Source organism: Grampus griseus, assembly GCF_964374135.1.
Source record: "Grampus griseus genome assembly, chromosome: 13".
NCBI classification, from domain to species: Eukaryota; Metazoa; Chordata; class Mammalia; order Artiodactyla; family Delphinidae; genus Grampus; species Grampus griseus.
Window position 1 is genome coordinate 11,302,760 of NC_139007.1, and position 23,215 is coordinate 11,325,974.

Sequence of the window (23,215 nt, forward strand, 5' to 3'; positions counted from 1 at the left end):
TACAAGCATGAGTTACAAAAGGGAAAGAAAAGTAGCAATGGCTACTTTTTTTTTTTTAATGTACCCTTTTTTTTTTAAACATCTTTATTGGAGTATCATTGCTTTACAATGGTGTTAGTTTCTGCTGTATAGCATAGTGAATCAGCTACACATATACATACATCCCCATATCTCCTCCCTCTGGCGTCTCCCTCCCACCCTCCACAATGGCTACTTTTGAACTAAGATCAAAATAACATATCAAGAAGCAGGGCTGCCAGTTGAATTTGTGAAATGTGCCATCAGAAATACTTCAGAGAAATTCTGTTTGCAGCCCATTGTCCCCAGAAGGGCCTTGGCCACAAACTTTGTTAGCCCTTCCCAGGCTCCTGGGGCCACTTAGTAATTAACAGCCGAGCTTTGCTGTCCAGTGCTGGAGCCACAAACCACACGTGGCTATCAAGCGCTTGAAATGTGGCCAGTCCAGATGAAATGTGCTGCAAGCATAACATACATACCCAATTTCAGACTTAGCTACAAAGAATGCAAAATATCTTACTAATAATTTTTATATTGATTACATGTTTAAATGGTAATATTATGGATATATTAGGTTAAGTGAAATATGTTATAAAGATTAATTTCTCCTTTTTCTTTTTCCTTTTTTAATGTCATAACCAGAAGATTTTAAGTTACATATGTGGCTTGCATCTGTGGCTCACAGTCTGTTTCTATTTGACAGTGCCAAACTAGAATAAGGCCCCCTCCAAATAACAGATCTTACAAAAGGATCATTATTAAATGCTGGACTAAGTGGGTGAGAGACAAGAAGAGAAACAGCTTAAGAAAGCAAAAGAAAGAGCTGTATAATGTGGAAATAAATACAAATCTAAAAGATAAATTATGAGAAATACGGAAACAATCAGTGATGTAGACAGTAAAATGTTCTTTTCAACTGCACTTTGCTAACCAGCCATTATCCAATTCAGAACTGATTTTTTTCCATTTACATCATTTCCAACCCAATTCTTGTCCTAAGACTTCTCAACCCTTTCTGATTTTCAAATAACTATTTTCTTAATGAGCAATAAATATGCCACTTTAGTGAATTATCTAAAAATATCTTTAGTAAGGCTTCCAGAAGTTCCTCAAGTGAAATTCCTTCCTAACAACGACATAGAAAGGAACATTAAAGGCAACCTCAGCTGAATATTACTTCACAGAGGCCACTCTGAAAAGCCTCTACATTCATAAAGTATTAATCAGATAAGAAGAGCCAGCACGTTTCCCTCACTTTTCTGAACAAGCCGTACATTCTGAAGACTCTCTGCTTTGCCCAATCTTAGTCTTTTGTACCTGCAGTCTCAAACTAGAGAATCAAACACAATAGAAAGTTTTTGAAAATCTCAGTGTGGTCATAAAACAGCTCTCCTTCCCCACAGCCTCTAAGAAACACAACCCCCCCCACCCTACCCCCCTTCCACACTGACCCACACAGAAGTATTGCTCTCCTCCCTTAATTTCATCGGGGGCATTTCTGCATTGGAAAAAAAGTATACATTTCTTAAGATGTCTTTTATGGTATTACCCCATTTACCTTGCAGAACAATAAATCTAGTTTATCAGGTCTCCAACGATAACTGAGAGGACACAGAAGCCCCTCTTGGGTCAATATACAGAAAGGGCTTGTTCCGCGAATGCTGAGAAAGGAAGGCATCAAGTGCACACCGCAGCAAGCCTAAAACAAGGTTAAAACTCTAGCAGAAGTCCTTCGTTTTCCAAGGGCTGGAGCGTACTGAGCCGTTTTGCAGACCCTGAGGCCCTGAGACCCATCTCCGAACCTCTGAGCGACTCCGCACTCAGGTCTGAAGCTGAGGGAAGGAGGGAGGGGTAGGTGGTGCCCGGCTTGCCAGGCGCCCGCTAGCTTCCTAGCTTGAGAACCTTGGCCCAGACCCAACCTGTTCGCGTGGGGCTGGGGCTGGGCTTGGGCCACGGGTCTCGTAGCCCAGCGAACCAAACAGAGACAGCGGCGACCTCGGGCCGCGAGAACACACCCCGCGTCCCGGATCTCTGCTGGGCCGCCAGTCCCCTGGGCGGTTGGGCTGCTACCTCATTTGCCTGCACCGCCCGCCTAGCCGACTGAACTCCCCACAAAACACACAGACGCGCAGAGCCGGCTCTGTTGGAGTCTTTTATTGCGTGCTGTCACCGAGGTCGCAGTCCCGAGCCAGGTGCTAACCAGCCACGCGCACGAGCGAGCGCGCCCGCGCTCCGGGGCTCCTGGGTACCCCCCCCGGAGGTGTTCGTCCCGCAGAGCTGGGTGCAGCCGTCGCCCCCTCCCGGACGGCTGGTCCTCTCGGAAGGCGGCCGTGTCGGTGGCAGTGTGGACAGCACACCGCAGAGACCAGAGCAAGGAGAGCACACAGCACTGTACGGGACGGCTTAAGCAGAATACGAAAGAGCGAGACCTGAGAGCTGGGAAATGGACAGACCTCAGAGAAGGGGGCGTTTCTCCGAAGGAGAGAAACTCCGGGAGAACACACGAAGCGCAGAGAGAAACACAGCAAGCAACAGAGACAAGAAAGATCTGCTTCTTTCCTTTCTAGACTTCTGCATGGTCACGGGGGAGAAGGAGGGAAGAGCCTTTTACCTTCTGCCTCAATGGAAGACAGGAGCAGGGCCGCGCCCAGGGCGGCGAGCGCTGGGGGAAGCCTGGTCCGCATGCTCGGCCTCGGGGCTCAAAGCCGCATGAAGGGATCTGCGGGAGGAAGCAGTGACGGCGTCAGAACCGGGTCCGGGCAGGCCGGGAGCCAGGTTAGAACTGGAGCCTGGACCCGGGCCAGGACCCGACCAGATCTGCCTTAATAACCATAGGGCCCAGACCAGCATATAATGGGCCTATTGTGAAGCAGTGTAAGTCAAGTTCATCTGCAGCAGTTTAATCACGGGCACTAAGAGAGAGTTCAAGTTTAAAGCGGGTCCTGTTTTCCTGGAGGCTGGCCCTGCTTAACATCCGGGGTGAAGGCCTTACCACGCCCCACATAACTCCATCCCCCTGGGTGATGGCTAATTCAGAGGTCATCTTTTCCCTGACTCAACCAAATGCCTCTTCCAGCTGGGGGTTTTATTTGGCCAGCAGTTTTTTCCTAGCTGCTGAACTCTTTAGGTAACGGTACTTTAGTGGTCTCGGGGTAATTTGGAAAAGTATAATAAACCTCTTTTACTCTCTTTTTTTCTTCATTTTGTTCTGCCTACAAATACGCAGCTCTTGAAGGTCTGACATGGATTATACAGAAATATGTGCAGACCAAGAGAAACCTGACCCCCTGCTAGCTATGTTATCTTCACAGCTGATAAATCTTTTACTCAAGATGAGGGGAAAAAAACAACTCTAAAATACATCATAAAAAGGGAAAGGCAATAGAAGAGACAAAGCACTCCTTCCTGTTTTCCCAGGACTTTTTTTTTTTTTTTTTTTTTTTTTGCAGTACGCGGGCCTCTCACTGTTGTGGCCCCTCCCGCTGCGGAGCACAGGCTCCGGACGCGCAGGCTCAGCGGCCATGACTCACGGGCCCAGCCGCTCCGCGGCACGTGGGATCTTCCCGGACCGGGGCACGAACCCGTGTCCCCTGCATCGGCAGGCGGACTCTCAACCACTGCGCCACCAGGGAAGCCCCTCCCAGGACGTTTTTTAATAAAATTCTCAGTAATAATTAATCTTCTCATTTAACTGTTCATTTATTCCAGAAGATTACAGGCTTATATGCTCAGGAGGAGAATACATTCTACACTGATTTTTCCTGATTCTGTAACTAGGTTATTAATTCTTTAAAGACAAATAGTCTTATTCGTCTTTTGTGGTTCCCAGCACACAGTAGGTGCCTAACCTATGTCAGTAGAAGGAAATCTTCCAAAATATTCTAAGGTCCAATTCAGAGACAAAAGCTACTAGCAACGAACTTAAAAGTGGGGGGGGGGGGCTTCCAGAAGCAAAACATAAAAAGAGAATTGATTCTGAGGTACATAAATGATTGTAAGACAACACACCAGGCCTCGTGAAAAAAGAAGTCATGCTTGGGAATTCAAAAATGAGCCACAGGTCGAGCCCTCTTTGAGAAAAGAAACTGACAACCTCCAACCGTGTCTTTCCAAATTATTGGCACAATGTATTAGGGCAGCTTTCCTCGACCTGAGTGTAAATTGCATTTTAAATGTCTGATGAACGGGTGTGCCAAATTGCCCGGAGCTCATTTTTATGAAGCCAAGATTAAACTTTTGTCGCTGCTCTGGGGATCCAAGAACTCTAGCAATTTCTTTCTTCCTAATTAACAACTCTTTGACATTTCTAACCCTTTTCTAAATCAGTGAAAAGCAAGAGGTGAGACTGGCCCATTGTCCCATCATCTGGCCTTAACTTTGCTATAATAATTTCCAACTCTGTTGGCAGTCATGCTCGAGAAAAGTTAAAGGCTAACAGTCGACCCAGCGAAAAACCGTGTGCTGCTTTTTTTTTTTTTTTTAAACCTCTTCGCTAGCTACAAAAACCTGAGTAGTGGAAGGGCTATTGCCTGGGTCTAGAGCGCCACCTATCGGCTACCTGACTCAGCGGCACAAGGAATCACGCCTCGGGGTTATCTGAACATAGAATCAGTTCGGCCAGCCAGCCAGGCATTCCACCCATATGTTAAAAAAAAAAAAAAGTTTTATCTCCTTTTAGCCAAAATATTTATATGAATGTTTAGCAGCACTTCATTGAGCACTCTCAGACATAAAATCTGAAAGCGGCCGCCCCTACGTGGCAGCGAGGATTCCCTCACTTCACCCTCATGTATGAATACGAGTCAATTGCGGGGGTGGGGAAAGGGGTAGGAGACTTACGGGATTCATCTCCTCTTGCCAACTCGTCCCCTCCCCCCTCTCCGCTGGAAAAGGCCAATTCCTTTAACTCCCTTGTCAAGTTAAAAAAGGAAATGACACCCTCACCCCTACCCCGCGGGGTGCCTCCAGATCCCCTGCGCGTCACCCACAGCAACCTTGACATTCGTTACCCAAGGACCGAGTTTAGCGCTCATTTCCTTTCTTGCCCCGTCCCTCCCCAGCGTTCCAGCACACTTCAGAAGGCCACATAATCCGGGGTGATTTGGGGGGAAAGGGGTCCCAGAAAGCCCCGTAAGGACCCTACGGGTGCCTCCTTTGCTGTACCTCTTCTGCTGCCTGGCTACAGTCCCCGCTCCGTAAATAACTCTCTGATCCCTACCCTCTTTGGATATGGGATGGAAACTCCCCCAGAGGTTCCACGACCCTGAGTAGGGCGTCCACTTATGCACTGAGGGGGAGAGGTCGGGGGAGGGAGCTGTCTCCAGCAGCTGGATAAAGTCGGCCAAAGCTGAGTCCCCGAGAGCTGAGCTGACCCACCATGTGGGATGCTTTGAAAAGCTGAGAAAGGAGCCAGATCACTCGCCCGGGAGTCTGTCTCCGGACGCCACACACACCGACGCAGCCTCGACGAGGGGCAGAGCCCTCCGCCGGCCCTCCAAAGAATTCCGCGCCGTGCATCGCTAAAACACCTTCCCTGCGCGCGTGCGGCACCGCGGCAGCCGCGAGGCCCTGAGGGACTGGTGGCCCCAGGAGCCGGCGCGCCCTGCGTCAATTTCAACGAAGCATCTATAGACGAAATCCCTCCACATTCTGGCACATCGAACGGGGTGCCTTACGCGCGCACAGCCTCCCTGCATCAGCTCTTCAGAAAACCTACAATTCTTTCCCCCTCAATGACACAGACGAATCACAAAAAGCTCAGAATACCCGGCAGATCTCAGGCACAAGTCCAAACGGTCCCCGCTCGGGCTCCTTAGTGGCTTAGAACCGAGCAAGGAAGAGGCTAGAAGCAAGTTTCCCTAGTTTTCTTTGGAAGGGACGAGGTGACGGGGCCGGAAGCCGGACCGACCTGAGGCGGTGGTGACCGAGGTAGCGGCTGCGATAGCGGCTTCCCGGCGTCGTAGAAGCCGGCCCTCGGTGTGGCCCCCGCGCGCCCCGGCAATCGGCGCTGCGCTCCGGGCGCACCTGGCGGCTGCCCGGAGGTGGGCAGCGGCAGGGCCACCGGGGCGGACTTGTAAGAGAAGGAGGATCCCGGGCGGAGAGGCGGGAGCCTCAGGGCAGGCGGAGACGGCCCGGGACCGCAGCTGCCGGCGCGCGGACGCGTCTGGGGCGGCTCGCCTTCGTCGAGTGGGAAGAGGCTCCGCGCCGCGGGCTACTTAATAGAGGGCTGTTCCCAGCTCTCAGTTTACTCGGTTACGAAACGCCTGAGAAGGTGGACGGCTGCCACGGGGTGATGTATGCTCCTCCGGCGGTGAAGGAGGTCTACTTTTGGGAACGTGTGCATACTTCGAGCATTCCTTCTGCGTGAGGTGGCGATCGCCGTAGTAGCAGTGCCCCGCCGGGGAGGAGGGAGGGGGGCAGGGAAGGGGGAGGAGGAAGCGGGGAGGGGGACAGCCGCAGCCGGGTTCACTGCCAAGGGAATCCGCTCACTCCTCCGCTTGGGGCGGGCTGGGGAGCTCGGGTTTCCCTATCCGTGCGATTTTAATAAATTTATTTTTCTAAATTAAGAACGATGGGAGGGAAGTAAGCGGCTCTCGTTTTCAGAACTGCGAGGATGCGGCTGACCCCACCCCATCATAGCCCCATCCCCCATCATCGCCACCTACACCTTCCTCCCCTTCCGTCCTGGGTGCACTTAAAACCGATTTACAGGGTTTCCATTAACTAACTGTCTGCGCACGCGGCACGCCTTCTGTCTTTTTCAATCTCCGGCGATTGGAAACACGGATGGTCGCCTGCGAGGGGCTCAGAGAGGGGATGGCTTTCCCAGTCCTGTCTTTCTCCCCTGGGGCTTCGGGACGGAGCTGGGAAGCTTAACTGGAGCCAAGAGAGAGGGCAAGGAACGCTAGGAAACCTAGGGATCCTCAAAATTAGAAGCCGCTCAGGAGTTACATCCACCGTAGAAATTTCTCACTTGGGCCAGAGCAAAACTTGGTCGCGAGTCGAGGCTTCGGAAGGAAAGCTCTGCCCTTAAAACGCCCCGGGGTCAAGGCAACTAAGGGGAGTCAGTTTCCCCCCGCCCCGCACTGCTGGGAACTGGAGGCCAAACGCGGGGCTGACGTTCTGCCAGCACCTTCTCGAGGTCTTGCCGCCCCTCCTCGCTCTGCTCCACCTCTTGGCCCTGAGAGCGGAGCCTGGCACTGAGGGTTGCCAAATCGTACTTGACGCACCGGAGGAAGCGCGGGGATCCTACACTGTGGCATCAGAAAACCGCTTTACACACGTCTGTGCGCTCAGCCCAAGTCCAGCACCTTTTGGCCTCTTGGAGCCCAGGGGTTACTCCCACAAATTTAAGCTGCTGGGGAGGGAGGAGGGGGCCGGAGGGGAACGCAGGAGCGGCCTCCCTGGAATTCACCGCCCGCAACACAGGAGGAGGTCGTGTGGCCAGCGTAAACTTCTTTTCCCTATTTGGTCTGACATCTGCTAACCTGGCCTTCCCTTCACCAGGCGCGATAGCCTACGAATTTGCCTTTAGAATGATGACAAGAACTTGCAGGGCCGACGGTCCCCTGCACTCCGCCCCACGCACAGGCTGCTCCAGCGAAAGCCGAAGGAAGCCTGGGAGAAGACTGGAGGGAGAGAATGGAGGAAAATGGGAATCGCCACCTCTGCACATTCCCCGAGTACACACGGCCCACTCGAAGTCTAGCTGGGAGCTCACACAAAGAGCCCACACACGCACGATGCATAGTCCTTTTCCCCTTCAAACTCACCCCCCGACGCCCCAGGCGTGAATAACACGACGGGCACACCCCAGCGTGCGGTGATCACCGGGGTAGCAGCCCTTCACCTGCACTCTCACTCCACTCCCCTCTCACAGACGCACGTAGGCGGGTGGCAGCCTCGGGGACAGAGCGTGGAGCAAACAAGTCCCGGCAGCCGCCTTCCGGGCACCCATCAGTGCTGCGCCGCGGCCTGGAACAGCCACGGACTCCCCTGGGAAATACGGACTCCCCCAGGGAAATCCACACTCCCGTCTAGAAAAGGAAAACTGCTTGCACGTCAGCCCAAGCTGGCTGGAGTTTGCATTTCGCCCAGGTGGGCGTGTGTGTGTGTGTGTGTGTGTGTGTGTGTGTGTGTGTGTGTGTGCGCGCGCGCGTTTTCTTTATGTACTTAAAAAAAAATTGTGATGGCGGTGTTGACTAGGAAGCAACTTAACTCTGGGTGTTGATATTCTTGGTTTAAAAAAGAGTTCTCCCCTGCTGATTTGATTCAGAGCCGCAAACGCATCTGTCAGCCCGGGCGGGAGTCCAGCAGTCGGCCACCCTCCGGGGAGCAGAGGGCAGAGGCGGGCTTCCCCTTCCCGAGGCTGGAGGCCGCAGAGACTGGGTGGGAGAGGCGTCCGCCCCCAGAGGACGCGCACTGCGCCGCTCTCCAACCCCGCGCGGCGGCCGGGGACCCGCGTGGCCAGCCTCTTTTGCTCAAAGCATTCTCGTCCGCATGCTTAGATTTAATGCATTTGAAAATAGTTGCTGCGAAGAAGTGAAGGTAACGTTAAACCACCGGCCCCCAAAGCACTGCCTCACTCGGAAAAAAGATCATACGGAAAACTTCCAGAGTATGGCGAGAGGAGAAGGGAGGGGACACTGCCGTCGGGAAGTACACAGATGCACATCCACAAACACACGCACATCCACATCCCAGGGGACACGAGTGCAACTCAAACGTATCCAAAGGTGCGCCGGCGTGGGCGGGGTTCCTCCCAGCGTGCGGTCTGCACTGTTTGACCTCAGGGGACCCTTCCGCTGGGCTCCCAGTTTGGAAAGCGGACACACGAGTAAAAATGCACTAATACGTATATAATAGATAACTAATAAGAACCTGCTGTATAAAAAATACACTAAAGATTTTTTTAAAAACGTGTAAACCGTCTTCCAATCTGTGCCCTTCAGTAGTGCGTCCAACTCTTCGTGACCCTTGGAACCCGTTAGTATTTGCAACAAATTGATGATATTTATCGACTGAGGCAGAGTTGGTTGGACTTATTCAGTTTGGGGATCTCCCTCACCTCACTCTCACTGCTCCCACCTCTTCTCCCTCCGACTCCTGGGTTCCCGGCGGGTCCGGAGCTTCAGGATTTCTTGTCCGACAGCGCGATCTAGCGGTCAGCGCGGTCCCTGGCGTCGGAGGTCAAAGTTACAGAACGTAGAGGCTGGAAGTTGACGGGTTTAGGTTGAGTTTTTGGAAGATGTGTCATCCATGTATCTGACTCCCAGGATTGGCTGAGAAGCGACAGTATGGAGGAAGGAGTGTGGAGGTGACCTAACTTTCTGTGTGCCCATCAATTAGCCGCCCATAGATATGCCTGCCCCAAGGCGGCTGCGAGGTTCGGGTTAGGGGTAGACAAAGGAAGAGGTGCTAATTTCAGGAAGAAGTGCAGCTTACAGCACCGCCCTTAACTTCTCAAAGGGCAAAAGCGGCCTCTTCGTTGATTTGCTTGGCGTTAGGACAGCCAGCGTTCCTGGCGACAGGATAGTATTGTTTCCATCGCAAGTTCTGGCTGATTTCCTTTGTGGGAAAGAGAAACCTGGGCTCAGCGAGTACAGACGGTCCAGCTCTTAGGCCTGCGCGCGGGCCGCACCCAGAGTGAGCTTTAAGGGTCTTGGTGAAGAAAGCTCTCGCAATCCCCTTGAGATAAACGTGTGAAGGAGGGAGGCAGAGACGCAGTGACAGCAGCAGTGAGGGACAAGGTATCTGGTATCCTGTTCTTTAGATCCCCATTCTCTAGGCAAGTTAAATCACACTTACCAGAAGCTTCCATGTGTCTGTACAGAGCCAAGCTCAGAGAGGTGGATATAAAGAAAACTACAGAGGCATCGCCCTCAGAACTCTATCTCACAACACCTGGGGCACCTGAAGCAACTTCACGTTGGGCCCACTCAAATCTCCCAAGAGATTCTGCCTCCAAAATGTTTTACCATTAGAAGTGAGAAGCAGCAGAACACGACCCGCTCTGCACCAGCAACGCTGAGGAATCGGAGACCAAAGGAATCCCTGAAGGAGGGGAGAGGGGAACTGTGCCCGCCTGCCTTCCTGAAAGCTTCTGCTTTCTCACAAAGGTCTGTTTCAGGGAAGCCCACAGGCTTGGTGCCACTTGACCCAGACCTCTCAATTGCACTGACACATCCTCCCCTATCAGAGTCTGAGCAACTCTGGAGCAGAAAACAGTAACGCACCGTGTTCATCCTACTACACAAGGTGACTCGGCCTCACGTGACCTCAAAAAGTTGTGGTTGCACGGGAAGCTTTGAAAATGCAAAAAACAGTGCATCCGGATACAGTATCTGCTTAGGATGAACCCTTTAGATTTAAGGAAAGTCAAGTGCTGCTGGGAGTGGATTATTCAGTTAGCTCTGAACTCCTTAAGCAAACTGAAAAAGATAGAAGAAAATAAATTCACTTAAGAGTTCAGAAAGCAACCCTCTGCCACTTCCTCTTTCATTTCTGTAAGATTCAACACTGTTCAAGTCATCCTTACACCGCAGGGCACTGGGAATCTATTTCGTTTGTAACTATCAAAGTAGCAGAAGGTCCAGAATTTCTAGCCAGGCCACTGTGCTGTGTGTCAGCAGTGGGTTTGTGTACACTGACACTGGGGATTGTGTGCTTGACATACGCTTCCACGTTGGTGGAAAATGTGAAAACTCATAGGAACCCATTCTTCAAGATTTGGTCTTGGCCTTCAAACTCACGGCATAGTAGACTGAAACGCAGTGATGATGAAATCATAGTCAAAAGACAGGTTTCATTGGTCTCAGCTGGAGCTCCTGCGTAGGATGAAGTGTAACCAGACCAAGGCTCCACTTGATAATGCATTTGATACCCTTACTAATTCATTCAGCTACATTTATGGTGCACAGACACCCAGGTAGTCAAAGCAGACAAGAGCTCAGATTTGGGGTGCTCCTGAATGTGGAATGCGTCCTCTGGTGGACAGGAGGAGAAGGGTGGCCACTGTCTGATCAGACTCAGGGTTTAATCATTTTACCTTGAGCTTTCATTCAGCAATTGCTGTTATTCTAGTCATGGTGTTCATGAGGAAAGGTGGGAGAGTTTTTTCCTTAAGACAAATCAAAAGAAGTCCTGTCCATAAAAACTTCAATGTAGTAACAGAGACCAGAAATAAGCATTAAGCAAGAGTCAAATGTTTCAAGAGAGGTCTGGAGACTGTGTAGTTGGAAGCTGAAAAAACCATATGAAAAATAATTTGGGTGGGGCTTCCCGGGTGGCGCAGTGGTTGAGAGTCCACCTGCCGATGCAGGGGACGCGGGTTCGTGCCCCGGTCCGGGAAGGTCCCACGTGCCGCGGAGCGGCTGGGCCCGTGAGCCATGGCCGCTGAGCCTGCGCGTCCGGAGCCTGTGCTCCGCAACGGGAGAGGCCACAGCAGTGAAAGGCCCGCGTACCGCAAAAATAATAATAATAATAATAATTTGGGTGGAAAAACATGGTATAGAGGAACAAGGTAAATGACATTGCAGGAAGCAATCAGCTCAATCCATGATTCAGAACATTCCACCGAAAAAAAGATTTTTTTACACAAACCAATCTCTCTATAAACCAATCTTTCCACAAACCAGTGACAAAAGAGGAGGGAAAGGGTAGATTGTTATGAAAAAGTATTTAGGAGCTACTGCAACCAAATAATAACAATAACAATGATAATAACAGTCACCAAGAAATGTGAAGGGTCTGGAATTTTATCCTACTTGCAGGCTAACAAGCTACCCTGCTGCAGTTTCATGGCTGCTGGCAGACAACCCAAGGAACCAGAGACAAAGGACTATATTACTCACAGCAGCAGCCATAGCCAGAGTATCGTGCTTTGCACAGTTCCCTAAGCCCCAATTCCCACAGGGTGATGCAGAGGGGACCAGCGACCTTGCATTCACAGTGGCTGCATTACAGGACCCAAATCTGAGCGTGGGGAGCCCAAGTCTTTCACAAGGGCAGTAAGCTTGCCTGACTTTTGCCTTGAAAAGAGACGTTATATTTGTTATATTGGACAGTAAACAAACTTGCCCTTTGCTCTTCCAAGGCTGCTAGTGTACAAACACCCTAGAAGAGCTCATCTGGAACAAAAGCAGCCTGTGTCTCTGCTCAAAAGACACACAGACACAGGACAGACCCACAGAGAAATGTCTCAGCAGTGAGAACTGTTGGGAGTTCACGGAAGGGAGAAAGCACGGTGTTGAGATGGTCCCTGAAGCATTTCTGGAGGAGGGAGACTTGAAAGGACTAGAACTAAGCATTCCAGACACCAGATTCAAAATGAGAAGCTGAAAAATTAGCAAAGGACAGGAAATATCTTGGACAATAAATAAAGCTGAGTTGTTTAAGCAGAAAGTTTGTGAACACAACTGGAATAGCAGTGGAGCGTGGAAGTAGCTGTGATTCTGGAATGTAATCCCTTAAATATAATCATTTACAGGGGGTATTCCAGACCCTGCACAAAACATTTTCTACTTATTAGTTCATGGAATCTGATTTCTCTCTCTATGCTATAGATGAGAAATTGAGGCTCAGAGGAGTCTAGTGATTTGCTGGTCAATTTTGGAACCAGGATCTGAATTCAGCTCTCTGACATTCTAAGCCTATGGTCTTTCTATTATATTAGAATAAATGCTTGTTAAAAGAATGATTTAAAAACTCTTGTAAAAAAGCCTAATCTGGCAATGGAGCTCATAGTAACTTGCTGGGGAAGAGGGTATGCCAAAGTCCAGGCAGAAGATGCGGAGGGTCCGTATCAAGGTGCTCACAGCAGTGGCCGGCAAAGAGGAAGGCTGTAGGAAGTAAGGATGGGAAGGTATCTTAAGATGAGCAAGCAAAGTCAGATGACTGGAAGAATGATGGTGCCATGGAGAAAATTAGGGAAGTGAGGCAGGCGAGTTAGCTTTAGGAGGACAGGACACAACAGCTTCAGATGTGCCTTCTATATGATCAAAATCCTTGTGGGTTTTTTCCTAATAAAGTTTATTGGTAGCTTTCTATTATATTAATAACTATTATATAATTTCTATTATATTAATAAATTATAATTTTTTATATATTAAAAATAGTATCTCAGATTCTTTTTTTAAAATATTTATTGGAGTATAATTGCTTTACAATGTTGTGTTAGGTTCTACTGTACAGCAAAGTGAATCAGCTCTTTTTTTGGATTTCCTTCCCATTCCTTCCCATTTAGGTCACCACAGAGCACTGAGTAGAGTTCCCTGTGCTATACAGCAGGTTCTCATTAGTCATCTATTTTATAAATAGCATCAATAGTGTATATATGTCAATCCCAATCTCCCAATTCATCCCACCACCTCCCCTTCCCCTTTGGTATCCATACATTTGTTCTCTACTGCTGTGTCTCTATTTCTGCTTTGTAAATAAGACTGTCTACACCAATTTTTTCAGATTCCACATATATGCGTTAATATACGATATTTGTTTTTCTCTTTCTGACTTACTTCACTCTGTGTGACAGTCTCTAGGTCCATCTACATCTCTACAAATGACCTCAGATTCAAATATGGATTTATTTTAAGACAGGTGTATTCGTGTCTCTTTTTCTCAGGATTTTGCAAACTGTGAAAAACTACTAGAGTCACATTTGCACTCTCTGAGACAGGCAGTTATTCAAAGGGAAAACGATGGCGTTGTTTGGCCTTGGCCTCCTGCAAGCTTACTCATGGGCGGCTAAATACATAACACTGCATGTGATACAAAAGCATCTGGAAAATGCTTAAACAATGTCTCCATCCTCCCCCTGTCTATCTGCTGCCAGAGTGTTGGACTCATCTAGATGAAAGTACATCAAGTTCTCATTCATTGCTTAAACTGAAAAAATAATCACCTCAAACTCTCGCATATGGCCTAGTTTTTCCTTTTTTTTTAAAAAAAAAAGGGTGGTTTTATTTATTGAATGGTTTCTTTTCTTGCAGTTTTGGGGTTGTTTTTCTGGTAGCAACAGCTTTGGAACAAAACCACAAACTGCCCCCAGAATAAAAGATTATGACCTCTGGTGTTAGGAACACCGAAGGCTGTGTCCGTAACAGGGACGTAACTAGAAAACCAAGGATTGCGGATCACGTGTATGTTTTTATTACCACGTTTGCGAAATGAGGTCCTAGGCCCTTACTATTTTGATTATGACCTATGAGAATGAAGTTGCAACGTCTGGTATCGCATTTTCCAGCAGTGCCTGATGCTGTTTCAGACCTTTACACTGGAGCTGAGGCGAGGGTCTCGGCCCATCAATAATGCGCTTTCACAGTGTGGTCACGGCGTGGGCCTGGCTCAGCCATGTTCCTCCCACTGCCGTCCTACTGCAAGGTCACCATGTGGCCTGAGGTGGCCCTGGAGGGTCTGAGCCAATAGGTCCCAAGCCTCCCAGCACAAAAAGTCACTTGGTGAGACTGACCAATTTCTGTCAATTTCTGTACTGATGCCTGAGCACCGCCCTTACACCAGTTGAACCTGATCCAGGCTGGCGCGGGCATCTGTATGCTTTTGAAGCTGCCTGGATAATTCTGATGGCCGATGAGGGTTGACATGTGCCCGTCTAAGCCAAGTCCCTTCGTGTTAAGGAAATGCTGGGAACCCGGCTGCCAGTGGAAGATGGAGTGTCCTCACCTAGAACCGGCAGGTAAAGAGGACCAACCACCCGTAGGGCTGGTCCCCAAATCCGTGGTCCAAGGGGGTGTTTAAATTTGGGTTCAGTGTTGGCAGCAGCAGTTAGGAAAAGTATTATGAGAAAACCAGCAAACTGAGGGAAAGTGTATTGGCCAGAGCTGGCAAGTGGGGCAGCGAATCAGATCCAGCCCCACCAGCTTCCCAAGTCTCCACAATGCCCACCTCCACGTCACACCTGCAGGGACCCTGGCTCACTTGTCAGTGGCTCAAAAGTCTAAATCAGACAAAAACAAGGTCCAGTGTCATTTGCCAAAGGACACTCAAGATCCAAGATGCTATTTATCTCTTGTTCTTACTGATGCTGATGTTAAAGTAGACGTCCAAAGGTGAGAAATTTTTGTTTTATTTCTTCTGATGAAAATACTGGTAATGTTTTTTACCGTATTTGTACTCAACGGTCTAAAATATGGCACAAAATAAACCTATCTATGAAACAGAAACAGAATCAGGGGCATAGAGAATAGACTTGTGGTTGCCAAGAGGGAGGGGTGTGGGAGAGGGATGGATTGGGAGGTTGGGATTAGCAGATGCAAACCGGTATATCTAGAATGGATAAACAACACAGTCCTACTGTATAGCACAGGGAACTATATACAATATCCTGTGATAAACCATAATGGAAAAGAATACGAAAAAGAATGTATATAGATGTATAATTGAGTCACGCTGCTGTACAGCGGTAATTAATACAACATTGTAAATCAACTATACTTCAGTTTCAAAAAAGTAAATATTTGTACTCAACAGATTAGTTGAATAATTTTAGAGAAAGACATGAAACGGTATGGTGGGTGGGCCTCAGCTAATGACGATGGGATTATCACAGACTGATGGGAGCAAAGGGATCTTAGAAGTCATGCAACCCGCTCCCTCATTTCACATTTGCAAAACCTGGGAAGCAGAGCAGCTGAGTAGCTGGCTGAAGGTCATGTCTGTATCAGCTTATCAGTGGTGCCAGGACTAGAAGCCAGGTGCCAACTGCCTGGTTGGGCTTCTTTCCACTCTTCTGGGTACCCTACTCCTGGGCACGTCATTAATTTGGCGAAACATGTTGGGACTCATCGCCTCACTGTCTCGAGGATGGGCTGGACTAGAGCAGTGGAAGGCCTCCTGCCGCCTATCACAACGTATCTGCATCTGCAATCCTTTGAAGTTAAAGGAAAACAAAACTTGCCGCAAACAGGCAGTGACATGTGCAACGAGATGCGCCTGGCCCGCTCAACGCTTAGCAGTACAGCTGACAGAGCCGCTAGGAAGGAGACCAGACGCCTGGGGCCATGAGTTCTGCTCCCAGAGAAAGAAGGGGCGGTAACTCCCTCCTCGATGCAGACACTAAAGCAGCACCCGAGCAGCCTGTGACTGTTCTGAGCGCAGGTGAAGATACAGACCAGCAGAGTGACTCGTGTCCTGTGACAGGCAACGTCTGCTTTCTTCCTGAGAAGGATTCTCCTCTGGGATCCCGTGAGAACTTTGCTGCACCCACTTTTTTTAAAAGAAGTTTTTAATGATGTATGGTTGATTTACAATATCATCGTACTTTCAGGTGTACAGTACAGAGATTCTTTTTATATATATGTGTATATATATATTATTCTTCAGACTCTCTTCCCTTATAGATTATTACAAAATATTGAGTACAGTTCCCCATGCTCTACAGTAGGTCCTTGTTGCTTATGTAATTTATGTAGAGTAGTCTGTATATGTTAATCTCAAGCTCCTCATTTATACCTCCCTCCACACCCCTTTCCCCTTTGGTAACCATAAGTTTGTCTTCTATGTCTGTGAGTCTCTTTACAATTGGCATTCTATTGCATCAGAAGGGTTCCGCTGCTGGCAGCAGAAAACAGAAAAAGCAGGGACTAAAACACTCACAAAAGCAAGAGGGAGGCAGCCCACAGCTGATACAGTGGATCTGCTCCATGAACTCTTCAGGTACCCAGGCTCCTTCCATCTACGACTCCACGGATGAGTCCTCTGTTTCAAGGTATATATGTACAAGACATAACATACAATTTTAGCAAGAAGGAAAAAGCAAAGGGCAAAATAAGGTGTGGGCTTGGTCACACGGTGATCTGTGTGGTCTTCTGAGGAAGCTTCCCACAAGCTGCTCTTTGATGACTGTGATTATATCTCATTGGCCAGAACTTAGTCACGTGGTCATATCTAGCTGCAAAGGAGCTTGACAACGTAGTTTATTCTGCCGTCCAGGTGCCCATCTAAAACTCTAAGGTCCTATTATTATAGAAGAAGGAGAGGAGAGAATGGGGGGTGACCGCTGATAGACAGCAATCCAGTGGTAAATGTCCACTTTCTGTGGACACTCGATGTCCATAGAAAGTGTGCACTTGGTAGCTAACAAGTAAGCTAGGCCAAGCCCTATCCACGGCGTCATAAAGTCCTGGTTACTGATATCAGATTTAACAAGACCATATTCAAATTTTGGACTCATGCCCCTCAGTCTGGAGAACTAGCTGCAAAGTACAGAGGAATCCCCTTTGCACTATTGTCTTCAGAAATTCCTTAACTCCTGCTAAGTCCTGGCCCGCACACTTAGCATAGTTTGGAGACTGGCTTTACTTGAAAGCAAAACCATCCTGTGAGCTAGACAGTCTATGGAAACAGCAGGTCCCCAGAGAACAATGAGGCTGTGGAATCATCACTGGTGACATCACTGCACAGACATGTGTTTTCCCCAGCGAGTCATTTACTCCATTAAAACTTCATTTCATCTTTCCTCTCATAGAGGGCATTGAAAGGATTACATGACATTGTTTTTACAAACATTATTCTGGAACACAAAAAAAGGCAAAACAAAATGCAGTTATAAATAGAAAGGGAATATAGGAAATTTTCCAGGAAAATGTAGGCATTTTATAAATGACTATGACTTAGCTTCTCCTGTAAAAAGATGCTGTGTTTGTCTTATGTTTCAAAGGGGCAGGAAAAGAGATTAATCTGCGAGGAGACACCACTGATGTGGTAGGTAGGGGGTAAAAGTCAAAAGAAGGTTCAACAGAAGAGAATTAACGGAGGGAAAGCAGTTTAAAAAACTGACCACATAAAAGACACTCTGCTTCCCTGGTGGCGCAGTCGTTAAGAATCCGCCTGCCAATGCAGGGGACACGGGTTCGAGCCCTGCTGCGGGAAGATCCCACATGCCGTGGAGCAACTAAGCCCGTGCGCCACAACTACTGAGCCCGTGAGCCTAGAGCCCATGCTCTGCAACAAGATAAGCCACCGCGATGAGAAGCCCAAGCACCGCAATGAAGAGGAGCCCCCGCTAGCTACAACTAGAGAAAGCCCGCGCACAGCAACGAAGATCCAATGCAGCCAAAAATAAATAAATAAAATAAATTTTAAAAAATAAAATAAAATAAAAGACACTCATGAAGCAGAAAGTGCACTTAGGGTTAGGGTTCCCGTGCATCTCCATGCAATGTCCACAACAACGGTCATTCAGTGCAGATGGAGCTAATGTTATTTCCTCAGCACCCCAGATGAAAACAAAGAAATCTGATGTTTAAATAGGAGGCTACAGGCTACATGATTTGCTTAAAGCCACATGACTAGAAAGTGGCACCCCAGTTCTCAAACCCAGTTCTACTGCCAGTTCCTGCCCCAGCCTCCTTCGCGCCTGGCTGTTGGCGGTTTGTCCTGTCTCTGCCTCATGGTGGCATCCCACTTCCCATCTTTGCCTCGTCCGTGGACTCAGACTCTCCATCCTCGGAATGGCTCTCGCCACCCCACTCTTAGCTAGGCCTTTGGAGAATGATCCTGATCAACCCTGATGGAGCGATCCTGTCAGATCAGCTTCCTGGGGACTCTGAATGCGAACAAATTTGGCAGGAAACATGACACTGCAAAGAAGGAATTTCAAGTATCGCTCACTAAAACAGTGGAGGAATTATTTGGGGAGGAATCGGTCTGATTCAATATCTTTCTACTCTGGCAACCAAAAAAGCTAGACCTCAGCACATCTATCCATCTACTTTGACACATTGTTGTGTGTTTTTTTTTTCCATAACTTAGTAATATCTTACAACTATAAAACCGAAAATCTAGTACAAGTATGGTTATGATATTTATTTTCAAAGCCCTAGTGAACTGAAAACTGCATACACTGCCAGTAGAAATGTAAATTGGTACAACTGCCTTGGGGAAAGTTAGCATTTTATTATTATAAACACACACTTACTGTATGACCCAGAAATCCCTATCCTATGTATTTAGCCAAGAGAAATGAAAATATATGTCCATATAAAGAGCTATGTGTGAACGTTTATAGCAGCCTTACCCATAACAGTAAAAAACTGAAAACAACTATAATATCGTCTAGCGGATAAACACATTTAGACCATGCATACAAGGGATATTACTTAGATGCAAAAACGAATAAACTACTGAAATTGGCAACATGGATGGATCTCAAACTCATTAATTAGACTCAGTGAAAAAAAGTCAGACACAAAGGGATACAAACTACATATGATTTCATTTATATGACAGTATAGCTAGCAAACTATAGAGACAGAAATCAGAACAGTGATTTCCAGGGGCTGGGGGTAGGGGTGGGGGATTGACAGCAAAGGAGCAAATGGATCTTTTCGGGGGTGAAGGAAATGTTCTGTATCATAATGATGGTGTGGTGTTTGAGATTTTTTTGAATCTCAGATCTGAGAAAAACATGTTTAAAAAAAGAATTTATTGCATATTTGCCATAAGTCATGCACTTTGCTGGGATCTAGGAATACAGAGATGAAAGACCTGGTCCTTGACTTTAACGAGTTTATAATCCAATGGAGAAGAGAGCGGAGTGAACCATGACACTGAGTAACAAGTGCATTGGTGGAGACATGCAGAGCATGTCGGTGAGACATATTAAAATGTGACTTGTTCTTTCCAAGGAAGTGGTAGATGATCTTGAGAATCCAGAAAACCAAGTTCATAAATAAACAGGGCTGTTACGTAGTAAGAACGAGAATCCTTGGCTTTAGCATCGTGATCTGTCAATTCCTCAGTGACTCAAGGATAAACACAGACTTTATTGATCGTCCCTTTTCTAATATCTACTATTTTACTACTTCGTGTCCTGTTTACTTCAATTCGTTGATTTAATAGCTTGACTTTTAAAAAAAGTTAAGCGCACAGAAAATCTGGTTGACTGTCATACTGCCTCATTGTGGGACATCCAGGAATCATTTAGCATGGTGTGTTACTTCATGGTACCAAAGTCCCTTCCCAAAGAGGCAACAAAAACAGGACAATCTGATGATCTAAGTAAAGCATATGCATAGTCTCACAAAGCAGGTTACTGCATGTTACCCCACAATATTTCCATATCTATTCCATTGGCCAGAACTTAGTCACATGGCCATGCCTAGCAGGAAGGGATGATGGGAAATGTAGTCTTTATTCCAAGAAGTCGTGAGCCAGCTGCTAGTAATGGAAAGGATGGGTAGTGTAGGATAACCAGTAGTCCCTGAATCAAAGATGAGATTCCCTTTATCCCTCAGAATACTGGGGTCTTCAAGATAGTGCATTTTCTAGTTAAAACATGAACTCTACAATTTAATTGTCAAAATTTTCCTCTGATTGGGAGCTATTTGTTTTTTCACCTAGTATTACCCTGAAGCTTCACAGATTACTTTATGAAGCTCTAAGGACAGTGCCTGGCACAGAGTAGGTGCTAGACACATATTAGCTATTACAGCCATGGTCTCTTGGTCAGGAGATCATAGAATCTTAGAGCCTCAAAAGAGAATTTAGTCTAATCCTCTCCCCTCCCTCACCCCTCACGCAGAAGTTTGCTTACAGTCCTGGTAACCTAGTTAAAAAAAAGAGGCGGATTTGGTAGAACAGTGCTCCACGAAAGCAAATAGCACTTAATAATGTATTTATAAAATGAGAAAAATGTCTTTTGCAGAGTTGTGTTTTCCTTTAAAAATATTTTATTTTCCATTAAATTCCACCTCATAGGCCTTCCTTAAAGCTTCCATGGCAGGTTGGTTGTCAAATACACCTGATTGGTTCTGCCTCTATCAACTGCAACTTTGTGTGTGAATTTTTACTGCATTTGCAAAGGTTAAAATTTGTATTCCTGTACAAGATAGTGTCAAAACTCTCCAAATAAAAAGTTCTTCTTGGGACTTCCCTGGTGGTCCAGTGGGTAAGACTCTGCGCTCCCAGTGCAGGGCGCCCGGGTTCAACCCCTGGTCAGGGAACTAGATTCTGTAGATTCTGCATGCATGCCGCAACTAAGACCCACGCGGCCTAAATAAATAAATAATAAATAAATAAATATTTTTTTAAAAATACTTTGTTCCCTTTTTTAAAAAAAAGTTCTTCTTATATATATTTTCTAATTATTAATTTATTATAATCAGGCACATTTGCTAATAAATTGGCTACATTCTTTGTAACAAAACAAAACTGAGGGACTTCCCTGTTGGTCCAGTGACTGAGACTCTGCACTCCCAACACAGCAAGGGGGCCACCAAAAAAAAAAAAAAAAAAAATTACAGTTGCCTTTTCCAGTCATCTGGTAGCCATTGAAGGCCTTTCCCAAATTTGCATGTCAATATATCAAAGAGAATTGGCTTTCTTTTTAGAAATTCAGGCTTTCATTTCCAAGAATGTCACTGAAAACTGGGCAAGAAAATGCAAAGATGTTTCAGCTTTCTGTATATCTTTTCCTGGGAACCAAGCTCAAAAATGACATTTTGTTGTATGCGCTCATGTTCTATTTTGGCCGATATTTCCTAATGGCTAATTTTACAAGATAGACCTGAGAAAACCTAGATAAGATTGTTGATCTATTATTTTTATTTTATTAGAAAGCATCCTGGGTAATTTACATAGCATCAGAATGACCTGGCGGGGTGGGGGGAAGGGAATAACTACATATTTCCATTAATTGCAATGTAATAACAAAAACCAGCAAGGAGATTTCCATTATTTTTCTTTTTTTCGGAAATTAAATAGAAAACAGCATTGCCGTTTACTTAAGGACTAACTGGTTTGAGAACTGAATGTATAATTAGGCCAAAGACTAATCACGTGAATTATTACACGAAGGAAACAAATTTGCCTCCAAACAACCTTAAAAAGGAGTCAGTCCAACAGATCTTGGATCATATTCTTTAGGAAACTAATTTATCTTCTGGGAGCACAGAGCAAAAATAAAATCTTTCGAGTGTTTCCTTATTCACTAGTAAATGTAAAGCGTTAGCAATATTTCTAACATCTCTGTCTCACAGCTATGCACAGTCTAAAATCAGTGATTCAGGGACTTCCCTCGTGGCGCAGTGGTTAAGAATCCGCCTGCCAATGCAGGGGACACGGGTTCGAGCGCTGGTCCAGGAAAATCCCACATGCCACAGATCAACTAACCTCGTGCACCACAACTACTGAGCCCACGCGCCTAGAGCCCCAGGGGCACAACTACTGAAGTCCACGTGCCTAGAGCCCGTGCTCCACAACAGAGAGAAGCCACTGCAATGAGAAGCCTGCGCACCGCCATGAAGAGCAGCCCCTGCTCGCCGCAACTAGAGAAAGCCCGCGTGCAGCAACAAAGACCAAACGCAGCCAAAAAAAAAAAGAAAAATCAATGACTCAGACTTTATTCTGTCTCTTCTCCTTCACAAAAACCTCATTATCCAAGACGTGGCTCCAAAGTCTTCCATGAAAAATCCCTCTCCCAGCACAGTCTCAGCCTTTCCAAGTCTCTTATTCTTTCCCAAATTAGTTTGAGACCTGTGGGCAAACCCGGCAGCCTAATAATGTGATGCCACCTTCAAACCATACTCTGTAAACATCTATTTGACATACAGTGCAGGTGAGATGAAACTGATTACCTATTAATAAAAAAAGTATGCCCTTCAAAACAAGTGGCACTGGATATACCACGGTATATATGGTATACGGTGTTTTAACTCATTTGGAAATGTCTCAAGTTGCAATGCTTTCACCCCTCCTTTTATGAGTGATGAAAAGAAGGGATAAAGAAACTATAACCCAATTACCATATGTCAAATGTCACGTATCAGTTGTATTAGTTTACTGGGGCTCTCATAACAAAATACCACAGCCTAGGCGACTGAAATAACAGAAATTTATTTCCTCACAGTTCTAGAGGCTGGAAGCCCGAGATCAAAGCGTAGACAAGTCTGACTTCTCCTGAGGCCTCTCTCCCTGGCTTGCAGATGGCTGCCTCCTCACTGTGTGGCCACGTGGTCATTCTCTGTGTGTGTCTGTGTCCCAATCTCCTCTTCTTATAAGGACACCAGTCATATTGGATTAGGGTTTACCCTAACTACCCCACTTTAACTTAATCAGCTCTTGAAGGCTCTATTCCCCAAATACAGTCACATTCTAAGGAGCCAGGGGTTAGGGCTTCAACATATGAATTGAGGGCAACACAATTCAGCGTGCAACATCTGGCTATCCTCGAATGCTAAAA

The 23,215-nt window shown here is 46.9% G+C and overlaps 1 protein-coding gene across 4 annotated transcripts in view; it reads right to left on the bottom strand.

The window, feature by feature from the left end:
- COL12A1 (collagen type XII alpha 1 chain) overlaps positions 1-6,278 on the bottom strand; it is a 114,575-nt gene extending 108,297 nt beyond the window's left edge. For all 4 annotated transcript variants that reach the window (XM_082668652.1, XM_082668650.1, XM_082668649.1 and 1 more), the window contains exons 1-2: positions 5,927-6,278; positions 2,630-2,737 (exon numbers count right to left, since the gene is read on the bottom strand). In XM_082668652.1, the coding sequence (XP_082524778.1) occupies positions 2,630-2,702 (73 nt within the window). In that variant the 5' untranslated portion in view covers positions 2,703-2,737; positions 5,927-6,278. The remainder of the gene's footprint in view (positions 1-2,629; positions 2,738-5,926) is intronic.
- Between the last annotated feature and the right edge of the window lie 16,937 nt (positions 6,279-23,215).